Here is a 19,110-nt window from a genome sequence, read left to right as displayed (position 1 = left end):
CGCCTAGAGCAGCGTCCTTATCTTAACACAGCCTTGACCATCCCCGCTTCATGGCTGTGGTGGAAGGTGCTGGGTTTGTGGGCTGCTCCCTCCTGCTGTTAGTACAGGCGCTGGTTTGGACAATGAGAACTGTAACCTTGGACGGTTATTCAGCTTTTGAGAGGCTCTGTCCCTCTTAGAGCTCGGAGATGGTGCCTCTCAGAACCTGCCATTCCTCACAGGTTTCCCTCCGGAGAGGATTCTGCACGCACCCTGTTCCTTCCTCCAGGCACTTGATTGAAAGTTAATTAACGAAGCTTTGTCGCACAGGGCCAAGAGAAAGGGTCATTCACGGAGTGCTGCACAGGGAAATTTGCATATGAAACCTCCCTTCTTCCTGGGTTGGGGGTGTGAGATAATAAGGCCTGGTGGGGAGTGTGACAGACGTGCAGAATGTCCTAAAAGCCCTTTACAAACTTAACAAAACACAACTTTAGGGGAGGCAGCCAATTTTGTGACTTTTAGGTAAAGTTAACCCTATTTTCAGATGAAACTGAAGCCTGGAGTGGGGCTGTAGCCTGCCTGTGGGGTCACAGAGCCAGCAGTCAAACCCGGCCCTGAACTTGGGCTTGGACTGAGTTCGGGTGGAAGAGAAGAGAAAGGTGGCAGCCTCCGCACCTGGCACTGACCCTGCCTGTCCACGCTTGCCGACTCCTAGATAAACTCCGAGGGGAGATTAACAAGGTGGTGAACAAGTACATCGACCAGGGTGTGGCGGAGCTGGTTCCGGGTGTGCTGTTCGTTGATGAGGTCCACATGCTGGACATCGAGTGCTTCACCTACCTGCACCGGGCACTGGAGTCTTCCATCGCCCCCATCGTCATCTTTGCGTCCAACCGAGGCAACTGTGTCGTCAGGTACCGTGAGGCTGTCCCACCCTCTGCGCAGGCTCGTTTGCTCCTCCAGGATCGCTTCCATCCCGCAGCGTCGTGAGTCAGGGTGAGGGTGAGCGGTGGTCGTGCTCACTTCGAGAGAAGCAGAGTGGCTTGACTTCACTCCGTCACGGTCACCAGCGCAGCAGCCACCCTGTTTCTGCATATGAGGGCCTCCTCGTGGTGACTGGGGTTCCACCGGGGTGTGTCTTGGTCATCGGGTTGGAGTGGGCAAAGGTAAGGTCAGATGGGCCAGCCCTTGGCGACATGGCCTGTGTTAACTTTGACGCCCTCCGAGCTCCAGGAGGTGTCTGTCTTGCCTTCACTTTCCAGAGAGGAAACAGAATGACAGCGTGGTGTGCCCCTGGTCATAAAGATAGGATGAGAACCCAGGCCTCTGACAGTGAAACCAGTCATTTCTTTCTGGCCCAGACATTCTTGGAGCCACACGGGCACCTCCCCCCACCCAGCCCCCTTAGGCCCCCCTTCAAGAAGGGATCCCAGAAGACTTGCCCTCTTTTCAGCTCTCGAGCCTAAGCACCGATGTGCTCAGTAGTTGGCTCACTGGTTTTCTGCACTCCCTTGAGTGTTGGGGCCTGGTCTCTGCAGTGCTAGGGCATGAGGGGGTGGTACAGAGCCCTGTTTAAGTCTGCAGCACAGTAGTGGGGGCAGCAGAACCCCGGAGGCCACGAGCTTCTGGCAGCAGGGGCGTGCAGGAATCTGGAAAGAGACCCCAAGGCCGTGAGGGTCTCAACACAGAGCTGGACCCAGAGCTAGTGGGGAGCCTGGACTGCTGGTTCACCTAGACCTGCTTCGGAGGAGCCTTGTCTCCTCTGAGCTGATACAGAAGCCATGATGCTGGCTGTGGGGAGGCCCCCTGCTCAGGTGATGACTCTCGCTCAGCAAGAGGATTTGTGTGCACGATGCAAGTGCCTGTGGCGGCAGCATCTTGCATCCCCTCTTTGAATCCCTGTAATGCTGTCTTGACAAGACCACTGCCTGTCATCATCACAGGTGTCTTCTGCAATCTTAGAGGGCAGGCAGCTTGTACCAGTTTCAGCCAGCTGGAGCCTGGCTACCTGGGCAGCATCTGGAAACTGGACACGTGGCCTGGTGAGCCTGGTGTCCCTGCCGCACAGGCCCTGTCAGTTTTCTGGACTTTGCTTTGGTCAGGCCCGCCTGGCTTCAGTCTGACAGCTGGCGGAAGGGCTCAGCCTGGACGGATGGCGCCCCCTACTGAGGGAGCTCTGCTGATAGACGTCCCTCCGTCTCAGGCCCAGCAGATCCAGGCTGGCAGAGCCAGGCAGCTTAGGGCAGGACCAAGATCTCTTAGGATCAGAGTCCTTCTCTTAGTCTCGTCCTATCTAGGGGAAAAAACAAGTGCATAGAAAGGTGGCTTTGATCTCAGCTCGCCCAGTGGGGCCTGGGAAACTTGATCCCAACCCCGTCCAGAGGGATGTGATTTCCAGAAACCATTTTTCACTAACACGTTGTCTGAAAGGAACTGTGTACCTAAGGTTCATAGCTTGGACAAATTTCCAAAGTCTTTGGTCTTTAATTCCTGAAAAATGCTTAGCAGTCTTTAAGCAGAGTTTTTTTGTTTAAATTTTTACTTTTATGGACTCAAAACTATAAGAAAAAATTTTTAACATTTTCTTATAAATTCTGTTCTTTTGTGTTTTTTCCTCTAATCTTTTCTTCTTTAGACTTTTTATATTTATTATGTCTGAATAGAAGTTAATTTATCTTGAGTGTTAGAGAGTTGGGGATATTTTAAGATGGCAAGTTGAGGTCTTTTAAACATTTCGCAAGAGAATTCCTAAATAGGACCTAAAACAAGGAGAGACATACAGCTTAAATAGAAGTAAATAACTAAAAATTAAATGTAGTTTTTAAAGGTTATTTTGTTTAATATGAAGAGTACAGATATACCAAATATACTAAAATTTGAATCATGATAGAATTTCATCTTAATAATTCTTTTTTTTTTTTTTTGCGGTACACGGGCCTCTCACTGTTGTGGCCTGTCCTGTTGCGGAGCACAGGCTCCGGACGCACAGGCTCAGCAGCCATGGCTCACGGGCCCAGCCGCTCCGCGGCATGTGGGATCCTCCCGGACCGGGGCACGAACCCATGTCCCCTGCATCAGCAGGCAGACTCTCAACCACTGCGCCACCAGGGAAGCCCTAAATATTATATTTAACAATTATTAATGAAGCATTTTATTATTTTTTTGAATTTTTTCATTGTGGTAAAATGTATATAACATAGAGTTTGCCATTTTCATTATTTTTACGTGTACAGTTCAGTGACACTAATTACCTTCACAGTGTTGTACAGCCATCACCACCATCCATCTCCAGAACTTTTCCATCACCTCAAACAGAAACTCTGTCCCCATTAACCAGTAAGTTCCATATCCCTTCCCCCAGCCCCTGGTAGTCTCAGATGTACTCTGCTTCTGTGAATTTGCCTTTTCTGCATATTTCCTATGGGTGGAATCATACAGTATTTGCCCCTCTGTGACTGACTTCTTTCACTTAGCGTAACATTTTTAAGGCTCATCCTGTTGTAGCATGTGTCAGGACATTTTATTCTTGCAATAATAAATATACACTTACAGTTCAACTGACCAGATAGAGTTTCAACAGATAGATTTTCTTTTACTGAAGTTATATTTCTAGAATGTTTACTTATTTTTGAGACTTACTGAAGGTTAACTGCAAATGACCTGCCCTCGTTCTTTGACCGTAGACTGCAGGCTGGTCTCGCTGGGGAGGCCAGCCTCGGTGCTGATGGGCTCCTGAAGGCGAGGCAGGCCTGGCTTAGCTCACTGAGCTTCTAGGCCCGCGTGCCGCCAGGCTGGCCCGGCCTTCATAGCATTAGGAGCTGCCGCCCTGCGGCCCGGTGGGTTGGCGGGGTTCTTCTCCCGGGCCACTCTGTTCTGGTCTGGCTAAGGATTCAAGACAACGACAGGCGGGCTTCCCTGGTGGCGCAGTGGTTGAGAGTCCGCCTGCCGATGCAGGAGACACGGGTTCGTGCCCCGGTCCGGGAAGATCCCACATGCCGCAGAGCGGCTGGGCCCGTGAGCCATGGCCACTGAGCCTGCGCGTCCGGAGCCTGTGGTCCGCAATGGGAGAGGCCACAACAGTGAGAGGCCTGCGTAACACACACACACACACACACACACACACACACACACACACACACACACACACACACACACACACACACACACACACACACACACACACACACACACACACACACACACACACACACACACACACACACACACACACACACACACACACACACACGACAGGCAAAGGACGTGACGGGACAGTTCCCAGAACGAAATGAAGTAACAGGGAAAGCATTCAGATGATTCATTAGTAATCAAGGAAATGCAAATTCAGACGATGTGTTATACCCTTCCTTTTTCTACACCTTCAAGCAGCAAACTTTTTTTTTTAATAAATTTTTTTATTTATTTGTTTTTATTTTTGGCTGCGTTGGGTCTTCGTTGCTGCGTGCGGGCTTTTCTCTAGTTGTGGAGAGCAGGGTTTACTCTTCGTTGCAGTGCACAGGCTTCTCATTGCTGTGGCTTCTCTTGTTGCAGAGCACGGACTCTAGGCGTGTGGGCTTCAGTAGTTGTGGCATGTGGGCTCAGTAGTTGTGGCTCTCAGGCTCTAGAGCACAAGCTCAGTAGTTGTGGCGCACGGGCTTAGTTGCTGTGCGGCATGTGGGATATTCCTAGACCAGGGCCCGAGCCTGTGTCCCCTGCATTGTCAGGCAGATTCTTAACCACTGTGCCACCAGGGAAGCCCACAAAGTTTTTTTTTTTTTTGCTGTGTTAGGTCTTTGTTGCTGCATGCAGGCTTTCTCTAGTTGTGGTGAGTGGGGGCTACTCTTCCTTGCGGTGCTTAGGCTTCTCATTGCAGTGGCTTCTCTTGTTGCAGAGCATGGGCTCGAGGTGCTCAGCTTCACTAGTTGCAGCATGCGGGCTCAGTAGTTGTGGCTCGAGGGCTCTAGAGCACAGGCTCAGTAGTTGTGGTGCACAGGCCCAGTTGCTCCAGGGCATGTGGGATCTTCCCGGACCAGGGATTGAACCCGTGTCCCCTGCATTGGCAGGCGGATTCTTTTCTTTTCTTTTTTTTTTTTTTTGTTGTTTGTTTTTTGTTTTGGGGCTTCTCTATTTATAATTTTATCCTATGGGGATGAGGTTGCGGGGGAAATGGGTGAGGGTGGTGAGAGGATACAAACTTCCAGTTACAAGACAAATACGTTCTGGGATGTAATGTGCAGCATGGCAACTGTGGTTAACAATACTGTATTGTATCTTTTTTCTTTTTTCATTTCATTTATTTATTTATTAGTTTACTTTTGGCTGTGTTGGGTCTTCGTTGCTGCACGTGGGCTTTCTCTAGTTGCGGTGAGCAGGGGCTCCTCCTCATGGCGGTGCGCAGGCTTCTCATTGTGGTGGCTTCTCTTGTTGGGGACCACCGGCTCTAGGCGCGTGGGCCTCAGTAGTTGCGGCACGTGAGCTCAGTCGTTGTGGCAGCGGCCCAGGTCGTGCCGGCACCGGCCGCGGGGGGCTCCGCTGCCCACTCTGCCGCTCCTCCTGCCGTCGCTGTAGAGCCCGCGGGATGCGCACCACGGGCAGGGGCTCATTGGGACCGCAGACCGTCAGGTCCCGGCGAGGCACCAGAAGCAACCGAGCTGCGAGCGACCACAGCCGCAGCCGCCGTGCCAGAGCCATACTCCCCTTGTTCGGCAGGCGGATTCTTAACCACTGCACCACCAGGAAGTCCCAGCAAACTATTTAAGAATTAGAATACTCAGTACTGGCTACAGTGCAATGGGATCAGATCGCTCGTGTAGCTGTGTAAATTAGGATATTCGTTCGTTCATTCGTTTGATTAAGGAGATATTCACGGTTGTGTCATGCTCTGTGAGAGTTGCTGAGGAAATGTTCATGGCTGTATGCATACAATTATTTATCAAAACACCATGAATAATAAGAGCAACAACTGGAAACTACTTAAATGCCCAACAGTTTGAGTTAAGTAAAACACTTGATGGTCTATTAAGACTGAAGCAACATAGACAAAAGGAAAAAAGAAAAAAATCTACATACTTAGTGTAACTTATGAAAATTTGGCAAATACCATATGAATATTTTTAATGTGATTTTAGGTGGCTTTTTTTCTCCTCCCCAAATTTCCTGTGGTGTTGATATTTGCTAAAATAATGATGTTGTTTCTGACACCACCTGAGTTAGTAGTCTGTGTCCTCTGCGGTCCTGCCTCTGACTCTCAGGATGAGAACTAGCTGCTTTGTCATCATGAGGGCCTCAGCCATGTTTCCAGTGTCCAGTTTCTGGTCTCAGAGAGGCCTGAGTGATGTGGCACTTCTGGGCCTTTCAGGGGCACGGAGGACATCACCTCTCCTCACGGCATCCCTCTCGACCTTCTGGACCGAGTGATGATCATCCGGACCATGCTGTACACCCCGCAGGAGATGAAGCAGGTGAGCACCGCCCCCCTTCTCCCCTCGTTCGCTCCCAGTGTCCCTGACGCCCAGTGAGAGGGCCCCCCCACCTGAACGGTGTGTGAGCCAACGGGACGTGGCCTGAAGTGTCACAAAACCTCAGCTGCCCGTGGTCTTGGCTGTTCTCTCTTCTACTCCATCCCTTCCGTAAACTTAGGAAAGGGACAGTGCGAAAATCGACTTGGTGACAGCCATTAGGGAGGCCACCAGCTCTAGGAAACAGGCAGCAGAACATCGTGTAGTGAGAGGCTCTAGCCCAGGTGCTGGCCTGCCAGAACCCACACAGGCACCTCCGGCAGGCGCAGACCCCAAGTCCTAGCGGAGGCTCTGCCTGGGCTGCTGCCGAGGCCGTGGCGATGGTAGTGAAACAGCATCACAAGTGTAGAGGGCGTGTGGAATGGAAGGCACGAACCTAAGCTCACAGGAAGAGGCGTGGTGGTGCACAAGGGAGCGTTTAGCTCAGTGCCCCACATAGTGTGTGCTCAGCCCTGCATGAGCTGAGTCTGGCTGAGGCTTGGGGGTGGGGGGTGGCGGGATGCATGGGATTGGCCTCGTCACCCCCATGTGTGCCCCACAGTGCCTCGGCACCCTTGGAAGCCCCAGTCCCCTTTCTGGTGCTTCCGGGCAGTCGTTTCCCCCCTTTGACGGCTGAGTCACTGAGTGGCGAGTCCAGGACGCAAAGCCAGGCTGTGCCCTGCAGAGCCCAGCCACCTGCTCTGCCCACCCTTGCCCCAGATGGTCTTGCTGAGGCATAGGTCTCTCACCGTGGGGTCAGCATGTGGCCACAGCTGGGGCCGTGGAGTGGCCCAGGGCTGCACTGACGTCTCGGTGAGCTCTGCCAGACCCTCTCCTCGCCACAGTACAGGCAGTCTTTGTTAGACATTGTACTGGGCCACTTGATCCCCCGTCACCTCGAGGTAGGGAGAACTATTTTCATTGGCATTCTTAAAGAGGAGGATGCCGAGACTCAGGCTGGTTAAGCTGCCCAGGCTCATGCAGCCTGTCAGTGGCTAGGCGGTGGCAGGGCTTATAACTGGGATCCAGGCTGTCTCATCCTGAAGCCTGTGGTTTTGATCGCTTTGCCGCCAGCCTCCTCCCCGCTCGAGACACCTCATCTGGGAGTGGAGTCCCCGTGGCAGTTGGTCGACAAGCATCTCCCTTTGGAGCTCAGGCAGGGGGCTGCTCCTGGACACTCGCCAGCACCTCCCCTGCCTGCCTGCGGCCCGTCCGGCCCGGCCCTGCTGGCATTTCTTGTTGACCGGCGCCAGGAGCGCTGGCGGCGGGTGGAGCCAGAGGTCCCCCCGCACAAGCAGCACAGGCAGGACGCCCACGCGGTTCTGGTTCACGGAGCCGCCGGGGGCGTTATTTAGGAGATGGCGTCCGTGGCTGGGCCCCGTCGCCACATGGCGGTCTCTTGCTCTCGGATGAATGCTAGCTTGAAGCCAAGGCTTTCACTGATGAGGAGGAGAAGGCAAAGCAGGGGAGAAACTGCTCCCTCCCCTACCTGGACTGCTGGGCCGGAGCCCCAGCCTGCACCCCATGGTGCTTCGTGACCTCTGTTCACCGGGAGGCGAGCTCCCTCGTCTCGAGGCTGTCGTGGGGACTGAGGGAGGCAGTGACGGCAACTCGGGGGGCTTGCGGCCGTCACGACTGCTGTTCACAAACCCAGAGCACGCTGCCCCAGCTCCCTGGTGCGTGCGCTGTGCCCCAGGGTCTGGAGGCTCGGCCAGCGGGTTTCTTCTCGGGCCATCTCTCGGGTTAGCAGAGGATAGACCAGCTGCCAGACGAGCACGGCTCTGCTTGGGCTGCTCAGGGGACAACCTCAGCATCTTTCCTGGAGCCCGGGGTCGGTTTTTTAAAACACAAAGTAAATGTAACTTGTGTACTCGGCCGTCAGCGCCGACACCCTCATAAACTATCCCTGCAGGCTATTAAATGATTAAACATCTAATTTATGAACTGTCCGTTTCCGAGCGGTCTGAAACAGGAGCTCCTGGCATTGCTCTGACCTGCTCTAGAGAGAACGAGAGCAGAGCATCCCTGACAGCCCTCCAGGGTCACTGTGGCTCGCCGAAGGCCAGACGCTCCGGGCTGGCGCTCTCCCCCAGACCAGGTTCCAGGACCCAATGTTTGCATCTCCCTAGAGTTTCCAAAGGCCCCAGGGGACTCCTTGGCCATCCCAGCTGTCGGTGAGAGCTCTTTCTATTTGGGAGCACAGAGCTGCCCCGCTCTGACGGTCGTGGCCGGAGGGGAGTCCCGTGGCTGGAGCCTTCTGCTCTCTCCTTTCCCTGCCGTCCTTGTGCCCGTCCAGTAACTTCTCTGCTCAGCTGCATTTAACTCTGGACCCCAGACAGTGGACCCCTCACGCACATACTAAGGTTCTTTTCACAGAGGTCACGCCTGGCAGCCCACTGGTTGAACAGATGTGGCCAGTGCAGTGTTTGTGAAATGTTTAAATAAGTTGACAGCATTCAGCAGTTAGGACTTTGCATACAAAAATCTGAGTTCCGAGTCTCTCTTGACAAAATGAGAGCCTTTCCTGCCAGCACGCGGGCCTCAGCCCTGGCGTCGCTGGTTGCAGCAGCGGGGCTGCCTCACCTGGTACGTGCCGGCCCGTCCACCTCGGCGCCCCGTCCGCTCACTGCTGACATCTGCGGGACCTGGTTCCTACCGAGCCGGGCCTTTCCCATTGACAGCGGCTGCCACGCTGGGTCCCCTTCACCAGGGTCACCAGACGCTAACCTCCGTGCCCCTGCAGCTCCTGCCCTCGGGGTTTCTGCCTGAGAGCCGAACGCCCATTTGAAGTGTCCACCTCCTAAACCTCTGGTCCCTCTCCCCCTTGTGAGGCTTTAGCTGGGGGCTCAGTCTTTCCCACTTCCACGCCTGTTTCCCGGGTGTGTTTTTATGGCTTTAATTTAAACAGGGGCTTCTTGATAACTTGTTTACGAAGCTGCCAAAGTGAAAAATTCCTGTATTATATGAGGCTCGAAGTCCTCGAGTTATCTCAGCTCCACCACACACAACATCATTATCCCGCTGCCCTTATCACGCAGCGCTGGTGCGCCTGCAGGATCCTGGTGCCACTTGTGTTACGGTGTCCCCACGCCAGCCTGCTTCCCCTCCAACTGTACCAGGATCTCAAACTGCACGAGCGTCAGCCTCTTCTTGACAGATGAGGTATCTCCCAGTGATGTTATGAGAGCTGGTAAATGTTTAAAAGTAACTTTTAAAATTTATTTAACCATTGCATTTGTCAAGCAAATAAGAAGTGTCTCTTCTTGCCTGTGCTTAGAGGTGGCGGTGCCCCTGCTGGGAAGGTTAGCTGCCGCTGAGGGAGCCGGGGCAGGCGGGGTGGGCACAGGGGCAGCGCCGCCCTGGTGCACACCTCGGGGTACCAGCTGCCTTCCAGTCGGCGCGGGGCCGTGCCCCCGACTTGTGCGAGGACGGCTCTGCCCCACCGGCCCCGCTTGGGGCGTCTGTGCTGTTAGGAGGCGGGACGAGAGCACTTGGGGTCGGTCACTGTTGATCACAGTGTTTCTCCTCCAAAAGATCATTAAAATCCGAGCCCAGACCGAGGGAATCAGCATCAGTGAGGAGGCGCTGAACCACCTGGGGGAGATCGGCACCAGGACCACTCTGAGGTGAGCCGCCCGGGCCCGGGCCCGCCGGGCCTTCCCAGGGCGCAGGACCGGGCCCGCTCTTCCCGGGTGGGGGTCTCGTCCTGTGGCAGGAGCAGCACAGCTAGACGGTGGGGTTGAGAAAGCTGAGTGACACGCTAAGTCTCCTCGTCCTGTAGCGGACAGTCCCGCTGGTGGGGAGAGCGTGCTCTGCCTGGCGGCCCCCTGCGTGGAGGAGATGGACGGAACCGGAGACCGGGTGCAGGGCAGGCAGCCCCTCCGCTCCGGCCCTGTGCTCCAGCGTCTGCTGGGCGGGGAGGAGCACGGGCAGAGGTGGCTCTCCTGACTGCCCACCAGCGGCCGGAAGCCAGTTGCTTAGAGGGTGACCCTTCTCAGGGTCCTGACTGCTTATGAGTCATGACTTCACAGTGCTCGGCCTGGCCCTGTTTCCCTTTGAGTCAGTTCCTCGCTCCTAAGGTTGAAGCAGAATGCAGGCGGTTTTGTTTGGGTGGAGTGGTGCTTTCAGAAACTCCTGGACTTTTTGCCTTTGGCTGGGGCCTTTGCTTTCATGGGGCTGTGTGTTCATTTCTCTGCCATGTTCCCTGTCCCGATCTGGACCCTGGCATTGCCTGCTTGCCGCTGTAGACATCCAAGTTTGTGGTCCCTTCCCAGTAGCAGTGGAGGGCCTCCTGCTGGAGGGGCGGACCTCTAGGCAGTGACGGATTCGGAGAGTAGGGCTTATACGTCATGGCAGTGACCTCTGGCCCCGCTCTGGTGAGGTTGTGACTCCAGATCTCTCAGAAGTGGCAACGCTCCCCTTGTCTGCCGTGTCTGCAGCGGCTGGCACAAGCCTCTGCAGCTCCCTCAGTGTGCCTGCTGACTTGGGGATGGGGCTCCCATCCGTGGCCCTCCTTCAATCCTGCCTTGGCCCCGGCCGCTCTAGGTACGCGGTGCAGCTGCTGACCCCGGCCAACCTGCTGGCCAAGATCAACGGGAAGGACGGCATCGAGAAGGAGCACGTCGAGGAGATCAGCGAGCTCTTCTACGACGCCAAGTCCTCGGCCAGAATCCTGGCCGACCAGCAGGACAAGTACATGAAGTGAGACGGCCGAGGCCTTCTACCAGGAGACTCCGGGTAGGCCCGGTCCCGGTCTGGCCTGCGGGTAGGAGGCTCGCCCCCAGGTTGAGCTGTCCCCACCGGGCGGGGGGCAGCGCTGTCAGTTAGTGTGGAAGAGTTTCTTTTTAAGTTATTGTGACTCGTCCCGTGGTTGCTTTGAAGAAACCCTGCCTTATCTGGTGTGTTTTCTAATAAACCCTGATAGGTTTTTTTGATGATATCTGTCTGACTTTTCTTTTAATTTTTTAAAAAGTAAACTTTGTGTTTTAGAGCAGCTGGAGATGTACAGAATCGCTGTGAAGATGGTGCAGGTGTCCCTTGCTGTCAGCATCTTACAACCACGTGGCATGTTTGTCATGTGCCTTGAGTCCACAGCACACGTCCCTGTGCTTTGTGCACGTGTTCTCAGTGATCTGCTGTCCTCTCTCTGTCCTAGGATCCGTCCAGGGCCCACGTCACATTCAGTCATCATGTCTCTTGTGGTTTCCTGGCTGTGACAGTTGCTCAGACGTTCCTTGTCTTTGATGACCTTGACAGTTTTGAGGAGTGCTGGTCAGGTACTCTGCCCAATATCCCTCAGTGGGGCTTGTTTGATGTTTTTCTCATAACTGAACTGGGGTTGAGGGTCACTGGGAGGAAGAGCACAGGGAAAGGGGCGTTTCCATCGCGTCCTGTCAGAGGTGCGGCCGCCGGTAGGCCCACGGCTGTCGTGTTGACCTCGATCGCCCGGCTGAGGTGGTGCTGTTGGGTTTGTCCATCCCCCTGTCCTCACTGTCCTTCTTGGAGGGCGTCTCTAAGCACAGCCCTCACAGAGGGGAGGGGAGCTTGCTTCTCCTCCGGGAGGGCTGAGGTCACCCGTTCTCCCCGTTTGCTCATTTATTCAGTCATGTCTATCAGGATGGACTCACGGATATTTATTATATACTTCGGGTTATAACCCGGTATGACTTTATTTTGTTGCTCAAATTGTTCCCGCTTTGACCGTTGGGATCCCTGTCAGTTGGCTCCTGTGTCCCTCTGCCGGGCCCCGCTCACTGCGACTGGGAGGGAGGGGCAGTGGAGCGCCCGGCAGACGCCCCAGCGTGCTGTCTGCCAGGCCCGGTCCTTGTCTCCAGCGCAGTGCTGCTCCTTTGAGGCGGGGCTCAGCCCAGCAGCAGTGCCACACGGACAGGGTCTTCGTGCTGCTACTGCGTGTGGGAGAGGGGGCAAACAGGATGGTCATCTTGCTCCAATCACCGCCTTAATGCAGGTCGGCCAGCACCGCTGTTCCCCACGTAGTGACAATCACCTGAGCGTGTGCAGGAGGCCGGGCAGGAGGGCTGACGCCTGGGGATCCATCCGGCCCTTGGAGGGCCCCCAGGCCCTGAGAAGGCCCCAAGCGAACTCATGCTGCCAAAATGGATCTTCTGTGGGCCCCACCCCTGAGGGAGACCCCAGCGTGGGGGTCTTGGGGGTGTGTGTGAGGCAACCAGGCACGGGGGGATGGTGGGACGCTTCCTGAGGCCAGGGCTGTGCGCTCAGGCCTCACCTGGCTACCCATCTCCTCCAAGGCTGCACCCGTGTCTCTGGTCTCCCAACTTAAGCCACGTTGGAACAAAGGAAGAGTGATAACTAAGGTGCAGCGAGAACCGCTGTGCGCTGGGGCCTGTGCGATGCTGCGCGTTTCCTTCCGCGCTCTCGCAGTAGCCCCACGGGATTGGTGCTGGTTAAGTCACTTGCCCAGCTAGTAAGGATGAATCAGCTGGGTGGAGTCTGTGCTCCTAACGCCTATGGCTAACCTGCCTTCCTCAGTGTGCCAAGTTGTTGGAGGGGCCTTCGAGCCCTGACTTCTGTGCCAGGCAGGTGAGGCAGGCAGGGTTGGTGTGAGGAAAGTCATACCCTAGATGACAGAACCAGGCTCTGCCCTGGCCGGACCTCGTCCTCCAGCCCAGCTTGGGCGGAGATCTTCCCCGGTGCACAGGGGCCGTGCCGTCCAGAGCAGTCCCGTGGAGGACGGCCATGTGTGGTCATGGCCCCCTGTCCTGCTCCTCAGGTCTCCTGGCCTTGGTGGTGCCCAGAGAGATGGCCTCCTCGTTCGTCTGTGCTCCACAGTGAGGGAGATGGTTCTGGACAGGTAGGAAGGTTGGGTTATTTTAATCCCTCCTATTTTTTCCAGCAAAGCCTGTGATTATCACATTAATCTTCCAGGCGAAGTTTTTACGACCGATCCCTCGCCGACTATGAGAAGTTTCTCCATCCATTACCAAGGGGGAAACAGACCCTGGTGGGGAGGAAAATATTTGTTATATCTTATCAGGCTGACACACAAGCTACCAACAATTACAGCAACCCCATTTTTTGCACTATTTCAGCTCCGTCGCGAAGAATTGTAATATTAACGTGAGGCGGGTGGGGGCCGGTTGTAGGAAGCGGCTCTTTTTCCAAGCTCCAGGCCTGGGCTCTCTTGGGTGCCTCCCAGCAAGCCAATTGGGTGGCTGAGGAGGAGTGTTTGCATGAATCCCAGCTCCCTGTTCCTGTGCTAATGGCCAGGAGTGCGACCGGGCCGGAGGGGCTCTTGAAAGATGGGTCCCTGGCCCTCACTGGGGAGCCACCTTGGCCTCTCCTTCATTTTCTCAGCCCCGGTGTCTTTTCACCACCACACCTCTTAGGTTACACCCCCTAGATTGGTTCTTAGAATATTTTGGTTTTTAGGATTAAACAGATGATGGTGACTTCTTGGTTAGCAAACCTTTCTCAACCATTTTTCTAATAAAATGGAGCCGCACAGTGGTGGGGGGCACTCCCTGTTGGCCTCCATGTCTCAGACCCCAGCGGGCCTCTGCCAGGAAAGCAGCAGATGCTGGGCACCCAACCCAGCATCTGGACCAGCCTGAGCAGCCCCTGCCCTGGAGGGGTTCCAGGCAGAGGCGGCAGGTGGGAGAGGGGAGCAAAGGGGTCCAGGGGGCATGGCAGACAGGGGCGCGGTTTGGATTGTTTGGCCCTTGATCCCTCTGGTCCTAGAGCTTTGGTTTCCTCCTCTGTAAGAGGGGGGCAGTCATATCGCATAGATCTGTGTGCGGACTTGGTGGGGTGACATGTGGCTGCATCAGGCACTCGAGATACTATAATTCAGAGAAGAGTTCCCGATCCCTGTCCCTCTTGGAAGAAGCGAAGGCCACACTTTATCCAACAGGAGCCAGAAGCCGTGAGGCTCTGCCCTTCCCGAACCCAGACAGCAGGCCCTGGAAAGGCCTGGAGGGCCCCTGTGGCTGGACACTTCTGTTAGGCCCAGCAGGATAAGCCCCAGCTCAGGGCCCACAGGCTCTGGAGCAGAGGGGAGAGAACAGGCAGAGGCGTGGGCTTTTGCCTCCGTGTCCACCACTTCCAGGAATGACGTGCTGGCCCTCCCTGGGCCCCTGGCCCCCCATCCCCAGTGAGGCCCAGGCAGGGCTGGGCAACCAGAGGGGAGGAGTGGCTGCCCGCGTTGTCCCAGCCCAGCCCTCCCTTTGGTGTCTGGGAACAGGCCCACTGAGAGGTAGAACGGAGTCCACCCATCCAGACATCGTCTTGCCTCCTCCATTTATTGGGGATAGCAGGTCCCGGGGACAGGGCGCCGGGGCGCGGGGAGGGCGGCCGCGGGGCTGGCTGTCGCCGGCTGCTCCTGTCGCCCTGGCCGTCACTCGCGGCAGACGCAGTGATTAATGGCCGGGCCGCGCTGCCCGGGCCGCCGTCAGCGCGCGTCTGTGGCGATGGATTCGCTGTCAGGCTCCCGGCCCGCGCTGACCCCGGCCCGGCCGGCGCGATCAATGGGCGGCGCGCACGGCGGCTGGGCCGGCGCGATAAGATGCGCCGATGGGCGCCCGCCGGCTGCCCGCTCGACACAGCCGTCGCCTAGTGATTAATGGGGATGCTGCGGTGCGGGGGGCGCGCGCACGGGCGCGCGGGACCGCCGGTCCCAGGACACGCATGCGCGGCCCCGCACGAGGGTTGGGCAGGGGGACAGCTGTGAGACCTCTGCCCTCGGGCCGCCAGCCTCGCCCACGGCCCGGAGTCTCTGAAAACCCTGGGCCTGGCCCGGTCGCCCGCACGCCCCCCCCCGGCCCCGTGCGCGAGGGCGTACAGGCTCCGGACAGCTGCCGGCAAGCCGCAGGGAAGCAGTGTGAGCCGGTGCTTCGGGGGCGGACTGGAGGGCTTCCCCGAGGAGATGACGGGGGCGAGCAGCAGCTGGGGTCGCGCCAGCCCCTCCTCCCTTCCGGGGTCTCCGCAGCCTCCCCGCCGCGCGCCGCCCGCCACTGCGAGGCCACAACACCCACACGCTGCGCCCGCGGAAAGCGCCGCCCGCTCCGCTCCTCCTCAAGGGGGCGTGGGCAAGCCTGGCCGGCAGGTTGGAGCCCAGGGGCCCAGCGATGGAGGCTGAGGCCAGGGCCGGGCAGGGAGGGAGTGTGTGTCCGAACGCGCACGTGGGAAAAGAGCAGTCAGGGAAAGCTTACTGAGCTGGGCTTTTAATTAAAAAAAAAAAAAAAATATATATATAGTATATATAAATATATATATGAACATGGATCAAAATGTAAAAAGATCGAAGCGGTGTCGGTGAACAATCTTCTTTGCCCCCTGCCGTCAGCCACCCTATGCTTCCCAGCATTTATTAGGAAACATTTCAAAGATAAGGAAAGTTGCAGGGCTCTGGAGCAGAGAGGAGAGAATGGGCACAGAGGCCTGGGCTTTACTCCGTATCCACGACTTAGCACTGCGCTGAGTGAGACAGATCCGACACAGCAAGACAGCTACCTATGATCCCACTTACATGTGGAATCTAAAAGACACAACCAAACCAAGCTCGCAGATACAGGGACAGATAGTAGTTGCCAGAGGCGGGAGGGAGGGGCTGGGTGACATGGGTGACGGTGCAAACTTGCAGTTATAAAATAAAGAAGTCCTGGGGATGGAGTGTAGAGCATGGTGAGGACAGCGAATAACACTGTAGTGCATATTGGAAAGTTGCTGAGAGAGGTCTTAAAAAGTTTTCATCACAAGGGGAAACAAATGTGTAACTACCTGCGTGCGGTGTTGGGTGTTCGTTAACTAGACTTACTGTGGTGATCATTTTGCAATATATACAAATGTTGAATCATGTTGTACACCTGAAACTAATATAATGTATGTCAATTCTATCTCGATTCTAAAAAGGAAACAAAAGTTGCAGGAACCTGTGAATCCCCGTATCCCTGTCACCTGCGTGCCCGCCATGTTCCCTCCATCCTTCAGTCCATGTTTATCCTGTCTTAAGCATTTCACAGTCAGTTGCAGACATCAGGCCACGTCATGCATATGTACTTCTAATACTTCAGCATAGGTACAGTTACCTAGAGTTGGATATTTGTTTGTTTGTTTTTTAAAAGGTTACATGTATACACAGTGAACTACTCTAACCCTAACTGGACAATTCCATGAGTTTTGACGGATGAAACCCAAGTCGCGTCAAGCATGTTCCTGTCACCCCAGAAAGCTCCCTTAGTTAGGCCTCCGCCCACTCAGCCTCCAGCACACTAACCAGAGGCATCACTGCTCTGGGTTTCCCCACCACAGGTCGGCTTTGCCTGCTCTGCAACGTCATAAAGACGGGATCATAGCGTGTGGACATCTCTTTTGTGATCGGTTTCTTTCAACTGCCTTTGCATAGTGAGGTCCCAGCCCTCGTGTCGGCAGTTGTCGTGACGTCGGAGTGTGATGCCGTGTGGGGTCGGTGCTGTTTGTGCATCCACTGGTCGTACGAGTCTCCGGGTGGCATCCCATCCTATTGCTCTGGGGTACATACCCGGGAGTGGAAGAGCTGAGCGTAGGATACGTGGATGTTTCGTTTCGTGAAAACTTGCCAGGCCTTTTCGTGACGTACAATTGTTTATCCCTCCCCTGACTCTACCTTTAAACACACATATTAGCATGCATTGTCCTGCTTCTTGTCTTCTTTTTTCCCTCAACAGCACGTCCTGGAGTTTCTTCTAACTCAGGATGTGAAGGATATTATTCTCCTAGTTCCTTTCCACAGAAAGGAGGTGCTGTAATTTATTCTCTCCCCTTCTTACGGGCTTTTAGATGTTTTTCTCCTTGTTGAGCTGGGCTTTCCAGGATGAACAGGAGTTTGGCAGGCAGACAGACAGAGGGAAACTGCGGCAAGGCCCAGAGGCTTGGTGGGCACCACAGAACTCCGACGGTTAGGACGTGGCTTTCTGAGGGCGGACGCAGCTCTCGCCCCGTGTACCCCGGGACCTGCTGTGTGTCGGGTGAGAGGAACGGGTGACATGGAGGTGTGCTGGCCACAGGCTCGGAGCGGGGTGATGGCACGTCCCAGAGGGTTTGGGGCAGGGGCGTGAGGGGGGCACTGCCCAAGGGACAGTCCATCTGGGGCTCTCCGGAACCAGGCACTGGTGCGTGTTGCACTGTGCGCCGAAGCTTCTGCTGACCCTTGGACGTTGTCACATGCCCACCCCCTGGCTCTCGTGTCAGGAAGCCAGCCTGTAACCTGGGCCATGGGCTGACCCCTCGGGTGGAGATGGGCAGCTCACCTGTTTCCCCTGCACGTGAGCTTGCTGAAGACTCAGCCTGGTGGGGACTCGGCCCAGGAAAGGCCTTCAGCGGGCAGTGGTGGGGTCAGCAGGTGGGGTCGGTGGTGGGACTGGAGCAGGGCCGGCTGACTGGAGTGGGGCGCGTTTCCCCGGGCCCCTCAGTCCTCGCACCGACGAGGCCCCTGGCAGAGGTGCCTGCAGGAGGGGCTGTGTGACCGTTGGCCACAGTCTAGTTCCCGGGGCCTGGTTCTTCTCGGGAGCTTCTCGGGAGCTCTCCTGTGGGCGGTGGCCGGTGCACGGCCCGCCCCACAGGGGAGGAGAGCTGCCCCACGGCTCCCAGCACAGAGGCCACAGGCGGGCAGTGAGGGCCGAGGGGCCGCCCACGTCCCCTGAGCCACGCACGCGGCTGCTCGCACGGGCTCTGCTCCCGGCCACGGGCACAGCGACTGCCGGGCGGTGAGGGGACGCATGCTTCCTGCGGGCAGGAGCTTTTCTGACTTGAGTTTCTGGAGGTCCGAACAGGGCCGCCTGCCTGCCTGCCTCGAGTTTCAGTGCCTGCTCGCCTGGCTCCTGTGGCCGCACGGCTTGCACAGGCCAGGCCAGGCCCCAGGCCCTGTCCCTCCAGGGCTCCCAGAGGACCTCTTGCCCTGGCTGCACAGCACCTCAGAGATCAGGTTTCCATGACGAGGTCTAAGGCTCTACGTGGAAACTCTGAGGCTGAGCCGGCTCAGGAGGAAGGCCGGCCACGTGTCCTCGGGGGCCATGGAGGAGAGGGCGGTGGTGGACGGCTTGGGGTGAGGCCTTGTCCGGACGGGCGTGTCCGCTTCACAGTGTGGGCGAGCGGGAGGTTTTCTCTTACTTCACCCTGGAGACGCCTGCCATTCCACTCAGTGGAAACAGTCGGGAGCCTTTCTGCACAGCACATCCAAGGGAGCAGCCACCGCGCGCATCTCTGCCGTCCACGAGTTGCCGGGGGCCCAGGGTGGGGCGGAGACCCTCTCAGGCCTACAGGTTCGGTGTGTAAGGTCGCTCGTGTCAGCCAAGGGCAGCAGTGCCCTCCTAGCCTGGACTTGGGGAGCTGGAGGGCGCTGCGCTCACAGGACAGATGTTGCCCCACCGTCCATTCCTGCGGGGGCTGGAATGGTCCACGCGCTCAGCACCAAACACCTGAGTGTGCAGCTGGCACCATCACCAGGACAAGGAAGCTTTCCAGGTGTGTGCCTTTCTGAGGAGGGACTTCCATCAAGCGGGGGGACCTGGGAACCCCGTGCAAAACCAGGGCCCAAGCCTCACCCTGCACACCCCCAAAGGCACCCAAGACCCCACCCTCCTCACTGGCCTCAGTAACACAGAACTGAAAACCAAGA

At 56.5% G+C, this 19,110-nt stretch overlaps 1 protein-coding gene across 1 annotated transcript in view; it reads left to right on the top strand.

Moving 5' to 3' along the window:
* RUVBL1 (RuvB like AAA ATPase 1) overlaps window positions 1-11,418 on the top strand; it is a 35,842-nt gene extending 24,424 nt beyond the window's left edge. The window contains exons 8-11 of the mRNA XM_082639166.1: window positions 698-896; window positions 6,341-6,443; window positions 10,014-10,105; window positions 11,025-11,418. Of these exons, the coding sequence (XP_082495292.1) occupies window positions 698-896; window positions 6,341-6,443; window positions 10,014-10,105; window positions 11,025-11,184 (554 nt within the window). The 3' untranslated portion in view covers window positions 11,185-11,418. The remainder of the gene's footprint in view (window positions 1-697; window positions 897-6,340; window positions 6,444-10,013; window positions 10,106-11,024) is intronic.
* Window positions 11,419-19,110: the final 7,692 nt, after the last annotated feature.

Source organism: Mesoplodon mirus (genome assembly GCF_964341445.2).
Source record: "Mesoplodon mirus genome assembly, chromosome: 12".
Lineage (NCBI taxonomy): Eukaryota > Metazoa > Chordata > Mammalia > Artiodactyla > Ziphiidae > Mesoplodon > Mesoplodon mirus.
Note: the sequence above shows the minus strand (reverse complement) of the source record. Positions and strands in the feature narration are given on the sequence as shown.